This window comes from Mustelus asterias, unplaced genomic scaffold, assembly GCF_964213995.1.
Source record: "Mustelus asterias unplaced genomic scaffold, sMusAst1.hap1.1 HAP1_SCAFFOLD_2251, whole genome shotgun sequence".
Lineage (NCBI taxonomy): Eukaryota > Metazoa > Chordata > Chondrichthyes > Carcharhiniformes > Triakidae > Mustelus > Mustelus asterias.
The window spans coordinates 7,501-22,674 of NW_027592196.1; the positions used below are offsets into that span (position 1 = coordinate 7,501).

The following is a 15,174-nucleotide window of genomic DNA, read 5'->3' on the forward strand; positions in this document are numbered from 1 at the left end:
GTTTCCTCCCACAGTCCAAAGATGTGCAGGTTAGGTGGATTGGCCGTGCTAAATTGCCCCTTAGTGTCCAAAGATGTGCAGGTTAGGTGGATTGGCTATGGCAATTTGACCCTAGTGTCAGGGGATTAGCAGGTTAAATGTGCAGGGAATAGGGCCTGGGTGGGATTGTGGTCGGTGCAGACTCGATGGGCTAAATGGCCTCCTTCTGCACTGTAGGGATTCTATGATTCTGTGAGAATGGTTCCAGGGATCAGGAACTCCAGCTGTGAAGGTAGATTGGAGAATTTGGGGCTGTTTTCCTTGGAGAAGGAGGAAGTTGAGAGGAGATCTTAGAGATGTTCAAAGTCGCAAGTTTTTTTAAAGTTTATTTATTAGTGTCACAAGTAGGCTTACATTAACACTGCGATGAAGTTACTGTGAAAATCCCCTGGTCGCCACACTCCTGTTCGGGGTACACTGAGGGGGAATTTAGCACGGCCAATGCGCCCTAACCAGCACGTCTTTCGGACTGTGGGAGGAAACCGGAGCACCCGGAGGAAACCCACGCAGACACGGGGAGAACGTGCAGACTCCACACAGACAGTGACCCGAGCCGAGAATCGAACCCGGGTCCCATTCGGGAAAATCAACAGCGAGAGGAAACAAGATTTCAAAATAACTGGCAAAAGCAACCTGGAGGAAAAGGTTTTCCATGCAGCGAGTCGTTGGGAGTCTGCCCGAGGGTTTGGTGGAGGCAGGTTCAGTAAAATCTGAAAAGGAAGAATGTGAAGGGGGACGTGGAGTGGCAGGGGAATGGCACTGGGCAGGTTGCTCATTCGGAGATCTGGTGCAGACAGGATGGGCCAAATGGCCTCCTTCTGCACTGTAACAACTCTCCGATCCCGTGAAACCATACATAGAAAGATTTAGTCAGAATTGTACAACATTAGAGTATATTTTAATCACATTTCTCAGGAGCTGCAGGGACAAAGAATTTTTTAAAATATACTTTTCCAATTCAATCAAATCAAGTCCAATTCAGAGTCTCAACAAGTTGAGACATTTCCGATCCAGGCTGACAAGACAGGGTCTGCAACCCCTTACTTGGGCCTGATGAGCCAAGCTGATTGGAGCAGGCGCAGGTCTTCCTCCTCCAAGGCTTGATCTCATTTGCATCTTAGCCAAAAGGCCGAGATGCCGCTTTTAAAAATTGCTTCATATGAAGCTTAAATGTAACCCAACGACCTCAGCCAAGTGCAGCATCCACATAACTACACTTGAGCTTAGCCGAAAGACCGAGAAGCGATCAGAATTACTTCAAACTGTAACCACTGTTAGAATCATAGAATCATAGAAACCCTACAGTGCAGAAGGAGGCCATTCGGCCCATCGAGTCTGCACCGACCACAATCCCACCCCACATATTTTACCTGCTAATCCCTCTAACCTACGCATCCCAGGACTCTAAGGGGCAATTTTTTTTTTTAACCTGGCCAATCAACCTAACCCGCACATCTTCGGACTGTGGGAGGAAACCGGAGCACCCGGAGGAAACCCACGCAGACACGAGGAGAATGTGCAAACTCCACACAGACAGTGACCCGAGCCGGGAATCGAACCCGGGACCCTGGAGCTGTGAAGCAGCAGTGCTAACCACCGTGCTACCGTGCCCCTGTTAACAGTGACACGGTCAAAAGCCAGCGTCTTGATCATGCATATAATTGCGGATAACCTTTACAATTCGCCCTGTGCCAGAAAGAAGCGTGAGCCAATGTGAAACCCACTCAATGCTTCCTTTAATAAGGGGGAGACGTGGGAGAATGTCCAATAGGCGATGGTAACAAGTCTGGCATGTGCACCAGCAATTCAAAAACAAGCCAGAGGACAATGTTGGGAGTTGATAAGGAGCCACAAATCCACTGGAAAGTTTGATTATTTCCCCCCGCTCCCCCCGACCCACCCCAGAGAATCAGAACGCCTGGATAAATGTATTGGAGAAAGATACTCCTTGTTACAAAAGGAACATGCTAACGTCCGAAGGAACAGAATGCAGTAAGCTCAAACGCAAGGAATTCTGCTCGAGTGACCAAAGCTGGGCCTCTAAATATTGACGGGTGTTTAACATTTGAAAAAGATAAAGTTTAAAAGTTTATTAGTTACAAGTAAAGCTTACGTTAACAACGCAATGAAGTTACTGTGAAATTCCCCTAGTCGCCACGCTCCTGTTCGGGTTACACTGAGGGAGAATTTTAAGTTTCTAAGTTTACTTATTAGTGTCACAAGTCGGCTGACATTGACACTGCAATGAAGTTACTGTGAAAATCCCCGAGTCGCCACACTCCGGCGCCTGTTCGGGTCAATGCACCCTAACCAGCACGTTTTTCAAACTGTGGGACCACCAGGCCGCCCAGGGAATAAAGAAACGGTGGTCAGGTAGCTGTGTTCAGCATGACATTAGTGCAGCAACGTGAGATGCTCTTGACTCCAAAATGCAAGATGTACAGTTTGGGTAGAAATACGTCATAAAGGTAAAAGATTAATTGTGGGAGTAGTGGGTGGCACAGTGGGTGGCACAGTGGGTTAGCACAGTGGGTTAGCACTGCCGCCTCACAGCGCCACGGACCTGGGTTCGATTCCCGGCTCGGGTCACTGTCTGTGCGGAGTCTGCACATTCTCCCCGTGTCTGCGTGGGTTTCCTCCGGGTGCTCCGGTTTCCTCCCACAGTCCGAAAGACGTGCTGGTTAGGGTGCATTGACTCGAACAGAAATTTCTCAGTATTCTATAAAATGCCCCTTAGTGTCCAAAGACGTGCGGGTTAGGTGGATTGGCCGTGCTAAATTGTCCCTTAGTGTCCAAAGATGTGTAGGTTAGGTGGATTGGCCATGCTAAATTGCCCCTTATTGTCCAAGGATGTGCAGGTTAGGTGGATTGGCCATGCTAAATTGCCCCTTAGTGTCCAAGGATGTGCAGGTTAGGTGGATTGGCCATGCTAAATTGCCCCTTAGTGTCTAAAGGTGTGCAGGTTAGGGTGGATTGGCCGTGCTAAATTGTCCCTTAGTGTCCAAAGATGTGTAGGTTAGGTGGATTGGCCATGCTAAATTGCCCCTTAGTGTCCAAAGGTGTGCAGGTTAGGTGCATTGGCCATGTTAAATTGCCCCTTAGTGTCCAAGGATGTGCAGGTTAGGTGGATTGGCCATGCTAAATTACCCCTTAGTGTCCAAAGATGTGCAGGTTAGGTGGATTGGCCATGCTAAATTGCCCCTTAGTGTCCAAAGGTGTGCAGGTTAGGTGCATTGGCCATGTTAAATTGCCCCTTAGTGTCCAAGGATGTGCAGGTTAGGTGGATTGGCCATGCTAAATTACCCCTTCGTGTCCAAGGATGTGCAGGTTAGGTGGATTGGCCATGCTAAATTGTCCCTTAGTGTCCAAAGATGTGCAGGTTAGGTGCATTGGCCATGCTAAATTGTCCCTTAGTGTCTAAAGATGTGCAGGTTAGGGTGGATTGGCCGTGCTAAATTGTCCCTTAGTGTCCAAAGATGTGCGGGTTAGGTGGATTGGCCATGCTAAATTGTCCCTTAGTGTCCAAAGATGTGTAGGTTAGGTGGATTGGCCATGCTAAATTGCCCCTTAGTGTCTAAAGATGTGCAGGTTAGGGTGGATTGGCCGTGCTAAATTGTCCCTTAGTGTCCAAAGGTGTGCAGGTTAGGTGCATTGGCCATGCTAAATTGCCCCTTAGTGTCCAAGGATGTGCAGGTTAGGTGGATTGGCCATGCTAAATTGCCCCTTAGTGTCCAAGGATGTGCAGGTTAGGTGCATTGGCCATGCTAAATTGCCCCTTAGTGTCCAAGGATGTGCAGGTTAGGTGGATTGGCCATGCTAAATTGTCCCTTAGTGTCCAAAGATGTGCAGGTTAGGTGGATTGGCCATGCTAAATTGCCCCTTAATGTCCAAGGATGTGCAAGTTAGGTGGATTGGCCATGCTAAATTGCCCGTTAGTGTCCAAGGATGTGCAAGTTAGGTGGATTGGCCATGCTAAATTGCCCGTTAGTGTCCAAGGATGTGCAAGTTAGGTAGATTGGCCATAGAAAATGTGTAACGGGGATAGGGTGGGGAGGTGGGCCTGGGTAACATACTCTGTTAGAGATTCAATACAGACACAATGGGCCGAATGGCCTCCTTCTGCACTGTAGGGATTCGATGACAAAGAGGACATTAGTGAACTAGATGGGTTTTCTTTTTACAACAATGGTTTCGTGGTCACCATTCAGACTTTTAATTCGAGGTTTTATTATAATTGAATTCAAATTTCACCAGGTGCCGCGCTGGGATTGGCACTCCCATCCCCAGATATGACCATGGGTCTCTGGATGGCGAGTCCAGAGTTCCCCGTTGAGCGCACAGAGCTGTTTGTCTGTGCTTGTCCCCTTGCCAGTTCTTCCGCTCTCTGTGTTTTACAGCAGAACAATGATACCCAGCTGGCGAAGGATAATGAGGGACACCAGCTTCTCAAGGACGGGAAGGGGATCTCACCCCCATCGCCCCTTCAGCGTTCTGTCACCATTGCAGTTGGTGAGTACGATAGAGAGAGAGAGAGTGAGAAGATTTCCAGGCTGTTACTCTGTGCGTGAACCCGGTGAACTTCAGATCCCCCACAGAGCACTGGGGTCCCCGAGTCCCATTGGGATTGTGTACAATGGGAGTGAATGGGAAGGGGTTTGGGATTGGGATTGTGTACAATGGGAGTGAATGGGAAGGGGATTTGGATTGTGTACAATGGGAGTGAATGGGAAGGGGATTGGGATTGTGTACAATGGGAGTGAATGGGAAGGGGTTTGGGATTGGGATTGTGTACAATGGGAGTGAATGGGAAGGGGTTTGGGATTGGGATTGTGTACAATGGGAGTGAACGGGAAGGGGATTGGGATTGTGTACAATGGGAGTGAATGGGAAGGGGTTTGGGATTGGGATTGTGTACAATGGGAGTGAACGGGAAGGGGATTGGGATTGCGTACAATGGGAGTGAATGGGAAGGGGTTAGGGATTGGGATTGTGTACAATGGGAGTGAATGGGAAGGGGTTTGGGATTGGGATTGTGTACAATGGGAGTGAATGGGAACGGGTTTGGATCCATTGGGATTGTGTACAATGGGAATGAATGGGAAGGGGTTTGGATCCATTGGGATTGTGTACAATGGGAATGAATGGGAAGGGGTTTGGGATTGTGTACAATGGGAGTGAATGGGAAGGGGTTTGGGATTGGGATTGTGTACAATGGGAGTGAATGGGAAGGGGATTGGGATTGTGTACAATGGGAGTGAACGGGAAGGGGTTTGGGATTGGGATTGTGTACAATGGGAGTGAATGGGAAGGGGTTTGGGTCCATTGGGATTGTGTACAATGGGAGTGAATGGGAAGGGGTTTGGATCCATTGGGATTGTGTACAATGGGAGTGAATGGGAAGGGGTTTGGATCCATTGGGATTGTGTACAATGGGAGTGAACGGGAAGGGGTTTGGCATTGGGATTGTGTACAATGGGAGTGAATGGGAAGGGGTTTGGATCCATTGGGATTGTGTACAATGGGAATGAATGGGAAGGGGTTTGGGATTGGGATTGTGTACAATGGGAGTGAATGGGAAGGGGTTTGGGATTGGGATTGTGTACAATGGGAGTGAATGGGAAGGGGATTTGGATTGTGTACAATGGGAGTGAACGGGAAGGGGATTGGGATTGTGTACAATGGGAGTGAATGGGAAGGGGTTTGGGATTGGGATTGTGTACAATGGGAGTGAATGGGAAGGGGTTTGGATCCATTGGGATTGTGTACAATGGGAGTGAATGGGAAGGGGTTTGGGATTGTGTACAATTGGAGTGAATGGGAAGGGGTTTGGGATTGGGATTGTGTACAATGGGAGTGAACGGGAAGGGGATTGGGATTGTGTACAATGGGAGTGAATGGGAAGGGGATTGGGATTGTGTACAATGGGAGTGAATGGGAAGGGGTTTGGGATTGGGATTGTGTACAATGGGAGTGAATGGGAAGGGGTTTGGGATTGGGATTGTGTACAATGGGAGTGAACGGGAAGGGGATTGGGATTGGGATTGTGTACAATGGGAGTGAATGGGAAAGGGTTTGGGTCCATTGGGATTGTGTACAATGGGAATGAATGGGAAGGGGATTGGGATTGTGTACAATGGGAGTGAATGGGAAGGGGTTTGGGATTGGGATTGTGTACAATGGGAGTGAATGGGAAGGGGATTGGGATTGTGTGCAATGGGAGTGAACGGGAAGGGGTTTGGGATTGGGATTGTGTACAATGGGAGTGAATGGGAAGGGGTTTGGATCCATTGGGATTGTGTACAATGGGAGTGAATGGGAAGGGGTTTGGGATTGGGATTGTGTACAATGGGAGTGAATGGGAAGGGGTTTGGGATTGGGATTGTGTACAATGGGAGTGAATGGGAAGGGGATTGGGATTGTGGATATTACAGTGCACAGTGACCTGTTCTTATGGCAGCATCATGTCTGTGCTCTCACGTAACCCATCCCTGCAAACACGCTCCTGTGCTGTGATCCCCGATGGGACAGCCTCGCTGGATGCTATTGTTCACTAAGTGTGTGAGGTTTGCAGTCACTGCCTGTTACCTCCCTGTTGATTCTGCTTCTCTCTTGGCTGCAGAGGGAAGCCTGTACTCCGCGATCTCGGACACAGAGGGCAGTGGTGGGATACAGCGCAGTTATGGGAGCTTGAAGAACCTGAAGACTGACAATAAATGGTTTCAGAGTGAGTATTGCCCGGGGTGGGGGAGTGCATCCGCAGCGATACGGTGAGTATCTGTGCTGCCAGGATTAATGTCCCCAGACAGACCAAGCTGAACTATGGCTTTGTTAGAATCCCGACAGTGCAGAAGAGGGCCATTCAGCCCATCGTGCCTGCACCACCACAATCCCACCCTATCCCCATAACCCCATGCATTTATCCTAACTAATCCCACTGACACTAAGGGGCAATTTAGCATGGCCAATCCACCTAATCCACACATCTTTGAACACTAAGGGGCAATTTAGCATGGCCAATCCACCCTAACCTGCACATCTTTGGACACTAAGGGGCAATTTAGCATGGCCAATCCACCTAACCTGCATATCTTTGGACACTAAGGGGCAATTTAGCACGGCCAATCCACCTAACCTGCACATCTTTGGACACTAAGGGGCAATTTAGCACGGCCAATCCACCTAACCTGCACATCTTTGGACACTAAGGGGCAATTTAGCATGGCCAATCCACCCTAACCTGCACATCTTTGGACACTAAGGGGCAATTTAGCATGGCCAATCCACCTAACCTGCATATCTTTGGACACTAAGGGGCAATTTAGCACGGCCAATCCACCTAACCTGCACATCTTTGGACACTAAGGGGCAATTTAGCATGGCCAATCTCCCTAACCTGCATATCTTTGGACAGTAAGGGGCAATTTAGCACGGCCAATCCACCTAACCTGCACATCTTTGGACTGTGGGAGGAAACCGGAGCACCCGGAGGAAACCCACGCAGACACGGGGAGAACGTGCAGACTCTGCACAGACAGTGACCCGAGCCGGGAATCGAACCCGGGTCCCTGGCGCTGTGAGGCTGCAGTGCTAACCCTGCTGTGCCACTGTGCCGCCCAGGGCTGCTGAACATTTCCAGTGGGGTTTTTTTGTCTGTAATGAATCAACAGCCTTGACTGAGGGCTTCAGTAAGCTTCTTCCACCCTAGATCCGAGGTTCGTGGGGTCGGCGTGGGCGAAAGCGGAGGACAGCAGCATGGATGAGGTTTATTTTTTCTTCAGTGAGACTGAGAGCAGTGCGGCCCTGATTGGCGACCCCTTCAAGTCCCGCATCGGACGTGTGTGTAAGGTAAGGCTCAGTATCGAATCAGCAATCAGGTACCAATCACAGCTTCTATTCACAGCTAAGCTCAGGTTGCAGTCCATTACAAACTCCATTAATACAGCCAGAAGCCCCTTTCCATTGCAAACCCCATCAATGCAGCCAGGAGCCTCTGTCCATTACAAACCCCATCAATACAGCCAGGAGCCTCTGTCCATTACAAACATCATCAATACAGCCAGGAGCCTCTGTACATTACAAACCCCATCAATACAGCCAGGAGCCTCTGTCCATTACAAACCCCATCAATACAGCCAGGCACCCCTGTCCATTACAAACCCCATCAATACAGCCAGGAGCCTCTGTCCATTACAAACCCCATCAATACAGCCAGGAGCCTCTGTCCATTACAAACCCCATCAATACAGCCAGGAGCCTCTGTCCATTACAAACCCCATCAATACAGCCAGGTGCCTCTGTCCATTACAAACATCATCAATGCAGCCAGGAGCCTCTGTCCATTACAAACATCATCAATACAGCCAGGTGCCTCTGTCCATTACAAACATCATCAATGCAGCCAGGTGCCTCTGTCCATTACAAACCCCATCAATACAGCCAGGAGCCTCTGTACATTACAAACTCCATCAATACAGCCAGGAGCCTCTGTCCATTACAAACCCCATCAATGCAGCCAGGTGCCTCTGTCCATTACAAACATCATCAATGCAGCCAGGAGCCTCTGTACATTACAAACATCATCAATACAGCCAGGAGCCTCTGTCCATTACAAACCCCATCAATGCAGCCAGGTGCCTCTGTCCATTACAAACATCATCAATGCAGCCAGGAGCCTCTGTACATTACAAACTCCATCAATACAGCCAGGCACCCCTGTCCATTACAAACCCCATCAATACAGCCAGGAGCCTCTGTCCATTACAAACCCCATCAATACAGCCAGGTGCCTCTGTCCATTACAAACATCATCAATGCAGCCAGGAGCCTCTGTCCATTACAAACCCCATCAATACAGCCAGGTGCCTCTGTCCATTACAAACCCCATCAATGCAGCAAGAGCCTCTGTCCATTACAAACCCCATCAATACAGCCAGGCACCCCTGTCCATTACAAACATCATCAATGCAGCCAGGTGCCTCTGTACATTACAAACTCCATCAATACAGCCAGGCACCCCTGTCCATTACAAACCCCATCAATGCAGCAAGAGCCTCTGTCCATTACAAACCCCATCAATACAGCCAGGCACCCCTGTCCATTACAAACATCATCAATGCAGCCAGGAGCCTCTGTCCATTACAAACATCATCAATGCAGCCAGGAGCCTCTGTCCATTACAAACATCATCAATGCAGCCAGGAGCCTCTGTCCATTACAAACCCCATCAATACAGCCAGGAGCCTCTGTCCATTACAAACCCCATCAATACAGCCAGGAGCCTCTGTCCATTACAAACATCATCAATGCAGCCAGGCCTCTCTGTCCATTACAAACATCATCAATGCAGCCAGGTGCCTCTGTCCATTACAAACATCATCAATACAGCCAGGAGCCTCTGTCCATTACAAACTCCATCAGTACAGCCAGATGCCTCTGTCCATTACAAATTCCATCAATACAGCCAGGAGCCTCTGTCCATTACAAACCCCATCAGTGCAGCAAGAGCCTCTGTCCATTACAAACCCCATCAATACAGCCAAGAGCCTCTGTCCATTGCAAACCCCATCAGTGCAGTCCAATATTTTCTCAGATACATTTCTAAAGGAGAAGTAAAGTCTCAGCAGGAGTGGTGAAGTCTATTGGATAAATCATAGAATCCTCACTGTGCAGAAAGAGGCCATTCGGCCCATCGAGTCTGCGCCGACCACAATCCCACCCAGGCCCTATCCCCATAACCCCCCCATATTTACCCCGCTAATCCCCCTGACACTAAGGGTCAATTTAGCCCGGCCAATCCACCCTAACCTGCACATCTTTGGACAGTGCGGGGAATCCGGAGCACCCGGTGCCTATAAGTAGTTTGATAGAACTGGTGGCATTTTCGGTCATTTGGAGTCTGGAATCACATGTAGGCCGGACCAGGGTAAGGACAGCAGATTTCCTTCCCTAAAAGGGGACATTAGTGAACCAGATGGGTTGTTACGACAATTATATCATGGTTAGACTTCTGATTCCAGATTTTAGATGAATTCAAATGCCCTTTAGGGATTTGGACTCCGGTTCCCAGAACATTACCCTGGGTCTGTAGATGATTAGTTAGTGACAATACCACAATTCTGCATGTCCGCTCTGACTCTCACCAACTTTTAACGACGCACCATAGAAAGCTTCCTTTCCGCATGTATCACAGCTTGGTCTGGGCTCCTGCTCTGCCCAAGGCCGCAAGGAACTACAAAGGGTCGTGAATGTAGCCCAATCCATCACGCAAACCAGCCTCCCATCCATTGACTCTGTCTACACTTCCCGCTGCCTCGGGGAAAAGCAGCCAGCATAATCAAGGACCCCCACGCACCCCGGACATTCTCTCTTCCACCTTCTTCCGTCGGGAAAAAGATACAAAAGTCTGAGGTCACGAACCGACCGACTCAAGAACAGCTTCTTCCCTGCTGCTGTCAGACTTTTGAATGGACCAACCATATCATAGCATCGCTACAGTGCAGCATTGGGCCTGCAGCGACTACAATCCCATCCCAGGCCCCAGTTGATCTTTCTCTACACCCTAGCTATGACTGTAACACTACATTCTGCACCCTCTCCTTTCCTTCTCCCCTATGCACTCTATGAACAGTATGCTTTGTCTGTACAGCGCGCAAGAAACAATACTTTTCACTGTATCCCAATACATGTGACAATAATAAACCAAATCTATGTACTCTATGAACGGTATGCTTTGTCTGGATAGCGCGCAAGAAACAATGCTTTTCACTGTATCCCAATACATGTTACAATAATAAATCAAATCAAATGACTGTAACACCACATCCTGCACCCTCTCCCTTCCTTCTCCCCTATATACTCTATGAACGGTATGTTTTGTCTGCATAGCGCGCAAGAATCAATACTTTTCACTGTACACGTGGGCGGCACGGTAGCACAGTGGGTTAGCACTGCTGCTTCACAGCTCCAGGGACCCGGGTTCGATTCCCGGCTCGGGTCACTGTCTGTGCGGAGTTTGCACATTCTCCTCGTGTCTGCGTGGGTTTCCTCCGGGTGCTCCGGTTTCCTCCCACAGTCCAAAGATGTGCGGGTTAGGTTGATTGGCCATGCTAAAATTGCCCCTTAGTATCCTGGGATGTGTAGATTAGAGGGATTAGTGGGTAAAATGTGTAGGGATATGGGGGTGGGGCCTGGGTGGGATTGTGGTCGGTGCAGACTCGATGGGCCGAATGGCCTCTTTCTGTACTGTAGAGTTTCTATGATTACATGTGACAATAATAAATCAAATCAAATCCTTTTCCTTCTCCCCTATGTACTCTATGAACGGTATGCTTTGTCTGTATAACGCGCAAGAAACAATACTTTTCACTGTATCCCAGTACATGCAGAGAAGACTGAGGGGCGACCTGATTGTTCAAGATTCTGAGGGGCATGGACAGGGTGGATGGGAGGCTGGTTTGCGTGATGGGACTGGGCTACATTCACGACCTTTTGTAGTTTCTTGCGGACTTGGGCAGAGCAGGAGCCCAGACCAATTAGTTGAAGGGTCAGTCACGAGGGGACACAAGTGAGGGGCGGAAGGTTTAGGGTGGGATTTGAGGAAAACCTTTTTTACCCAGAGGGTGGTGAGGGACTGGAATGTGCTGCCTGGGAGGGTGGTGGAGGCGGGACGCCTCACATCCTTTAAAAAGTACCTGGATGAGCACTTGGCGCGTCGGAACATTCCGGGCTATGGGCCAAGTGCTGGCAAGTGGGATTAGGTGGGCTGGTCAGGGCCTTTCATGGGTCGGTGCAGACTCGATGGGCCGAAGGGCCTCTTCTGCACTGTGGTATTCTGTGATATGACAATAAGACATTCTTTAAAAGCCTCCCCTAAGTACAGCTTCAGTGTAAGCCATTTTGCGCATAGTAAGATCCCACAAACAGCAATGGTACAAATGGGCTTTGAAGCAATGAACTCCCGTTCCTTTGTGTTTGGCGCCCCCAGGTTGACGAGGGGACAGCGAAGACTACTCCAGACTCATGGACCACCTTTCTGAAGGCCAGGCTGGTCTGTGGCTTCCCGCAAGAATCAAAGTACTTCAACAGAATCATCGATGCCTTTGTCCTCCCTGTGGAACATGACCCCAGGAAGGGTATCGTCTACGGGATCTTCTCCAGCTTATGGTGAGTGCAAACTCCGAGGGAAGAAGCTGGGTCTGGATACCGGAGAGACCATTCTCCATGGTTGACTTGTTCATCCCCATTTCAACCACTTCCCGCTGCCTCAGGAAAGCACCCGACATAATCCAGGACCCCACACACCCCGGACATACTCTTTTCCACCGTGTACAGCCACCCACCTTTCTCTTTCGTGTTGGCAAGGCCCATCCCTAACTCGAGAAGGTGGCGGGTGAGCCGCCATCTTGAACCGGTTGCAGTCCCGTGTGGTGCAGATCATAGAATCGCTACAGTGCAGAAGGAGGCCATTCGGCCCATCGAGTCGGCACCGACCACAATCCCACCCAGGCCCTATCCCCGTAACCCCATACACTTACCCTCGCTAATCCTCTGACACTAAGGGGCAATTTAGAACGGCCAATCCACCGAACCTGCACATCTTTGGACACTAAGGGACAATTTAGCACGGCCAATCCACCGAACCTGCACATCTTTGGACACTAAGGGACAATTTAGCACGGCCAATCCACCGAACCTGCACATCTTTGGACACTCAGGGGCAATTTAGCATGGGCAATCCACCAAACCTGCATATCTTTGGACATTAAGGGGCAATTTAGCACGGCCAATCTACCGAACCTGCACATCTTTGGACACTAAGGGGCAATTTAGCATGGCCAATCCACCTAACCTACACATCTTTGGACACTAAGGGACAATTTAGCACGGCCAATCCACCGAACCTGCACATCTTTGGACACTAAGGGACAATTTAGCACGGCCAATCCACCGAACCTGCACATCTTTGGACACTAAGGGACAATTTAGCACGGCCAATCCACCTAACCTGCATATCTTTGGACTGTGGGAGGAAACCGGAGCACCCAGAGGAAACCCACGCAGACACGGGGAGAATGTGTAGACTCCACACAGGCAGTGACCCAAGCCCGGGAATCGAACCCGGGTCCCTGGCACTTTCAGGCAGCAGTGCTAACCACTGTGTCACCGTGCCACCCAGGGTGTAGGTACACCCACAGTGCTACCAGGGAGGGAATTTCAGGATTTTGACCCCAGCGACAGCGAAGGAACAGTGAATGTGTGCACGGCTTGTACGGGGAGCTTGGGAGGTGCTGCACGTGCAGCCACAATGTAAGCCATTTTATGCATAGTGCGATCCCACAAACAGCAATGGCATGGATGGGCACTTAGCCAATTTTATTCCCGATCTGGCCAACATCCCTACTTAGGTGGACATTGCCAAATTTGCGACAGCTCTCCAAAATGGCAGCACGGTGGCACAGCGGGTTGGCACTATTGCCTCACAGCGCCAGGGACCCGGGTTCGATTCCCGGCTTGGGTCACTGTCTGTGTGGAGTCTGCACGTTCTCCCCGTGTCTGCGTGGGTTTCCTCCGGTTGCCCCCCACAGTCCAAAGATGTGCAGGGTTAGGTGGATTGACCATGCTAAATTGCCCCTTAGTGTCCAAAGATGTGCAGGTTAGGTGGATTGGCCATGCTAAATTGCCCCTTAGTGTCTAAAGATGTGCAGGTTAGGTGGATTGGCCGTGCTAAATTGCCCCTTAGTATCAGGGGCGGGGTAAATGCATGGGTTTATGGAGATGGGGCCTGGGGTGGGATTGCGTTCAGTGCAGACTCGATGGGCCGAATGGCCTCCTCCTGCACTGTAGGGATTCTATGACCCCCAAGTTCTAGATTCTCCCCCTCTCCACGCCCACCTTGCCCATAACCCCCTCAGCATCTTAAAGTTCTCAATCGAGTCGCCTCTCACTCTTCTAAACTCCAGCGGATACAAGCCCAGCCTCTCCGACCTTTCCTCAGAAGACAACCCGCTCATTCCTGGGATTAGTCTGGGAAACCTTCTCTGAACTGCTCCCAATGAATTTACATCCTTCCTTAAATAAGGGGACCAATATCGCACACACTACTCCAGATGTGATCTCACCAATTTCCTGTATAACTGAAGCATAACCTCCCGATACAATTCCCCTCACAATAAACGATAACCTTTTATTAGCTTCCCTAATTACCTGCTGTAATTTCCAAGCCTCTCCAGGAAGTTTCAAACCAGGGGCTGTACAAACTGGAGAGCCAGTTTGATCCCCCCGTATGTAATCCCTGCTCTAAACAAAGTGCGGCATGGTTGGACAATATTACAGATGCACCATAGAAAGCATTCTTTCTGGTTGTATCACAGCTTGGTCTGGGCTCCTGCTCTGCCCAAGACCACAAGGAACTACAAAGGATGGTGAATGTAGCCCAGTCCCATCACGCAAACCAGCCTCCCATCCATTGACTCTGTCTACACTTCCCGCTGCCTCGGGGAAAAGCAGCCGGCATAATCAAGGACCCCCCCCCACACACCCCGGACATTCTCTCTTCCACCTTCTTCCGCAGGGAACAAGATACAAAAGTCTGAAGTCACGTACCGACCGACTCAAGAACAGCTTCTTCCCTGCTGCTGTCAGACTTTTGAATGGACCTACCTCGCATTAAGTTGATCTTTCTCTACACCCTAGCTATGACTGTAACACTACATTCTGCACCCTCTCCTTTCCTTCTCTATGAACGGTATGCTTTGTCTGTATAGCGCGCAAGAAACAATACTTTTCACTGTATCCCAATAGACGTGACACTAATAAATCAAACCTATGTATTCTATGAACAGTATGCTTTGTCAGTATAGCGCGCAAGAAACAATACTTTTCACTGCATCCCGATACATGTGACAATAATAAATCAAATCTATGTACTCTATGAACGGTATGCTTTAGAACATAGAACATAGAACATAGAACATTACAGCGCAGAACAGGCCCTTCGGCCCACGATGTTGCACCGACCAGTTAAAAAAAAAAAAACTGTGACCCTCCAACCTAAACCAATTTCTTTTCGTCCATGAACCTATCTACGGATCTCTTAAACGCCCCCAAACTAGGCGCATTTACTACTGATGCTGGCAG

At 49.5% G+C, this 15,174-nt stretch overlaps 1 protein-coding gene across 1 annotated transcript in view; it reads left to right on the forward strand.

Annotated features, from left to right (window-relative positions):
* Window positions 1-15,174, forward strand: part of LOC144489502 (semaphorin-7A) — a gene marked incomplete at its 5' end in the record, with an annotated part of 43,793 nt that overhangs the window by 2,828 nt on the left and 25,791 nt on the right. Inside the window, 4 exons of the mRNA XM_078207368.1 lie at window positions 4,437-4,548; window positions 6,659-6,763; window positions 7,745-7,884; window positions 12,023-12,201. Coding sequence (XP_078063494.1) covers window positions 4,437-4,548; window positions 6,659-6,763; window positions 7,745-7,884; window positions 12,023-12,201 — 536 coding nt within the window. The remainder of the gene's footprint in view (window positions 1-4,436; window positions 4,549-6,658; window positions 6,764-7,744; window positions 7,885-12,022; window positions 12,202-15,174) is intronic.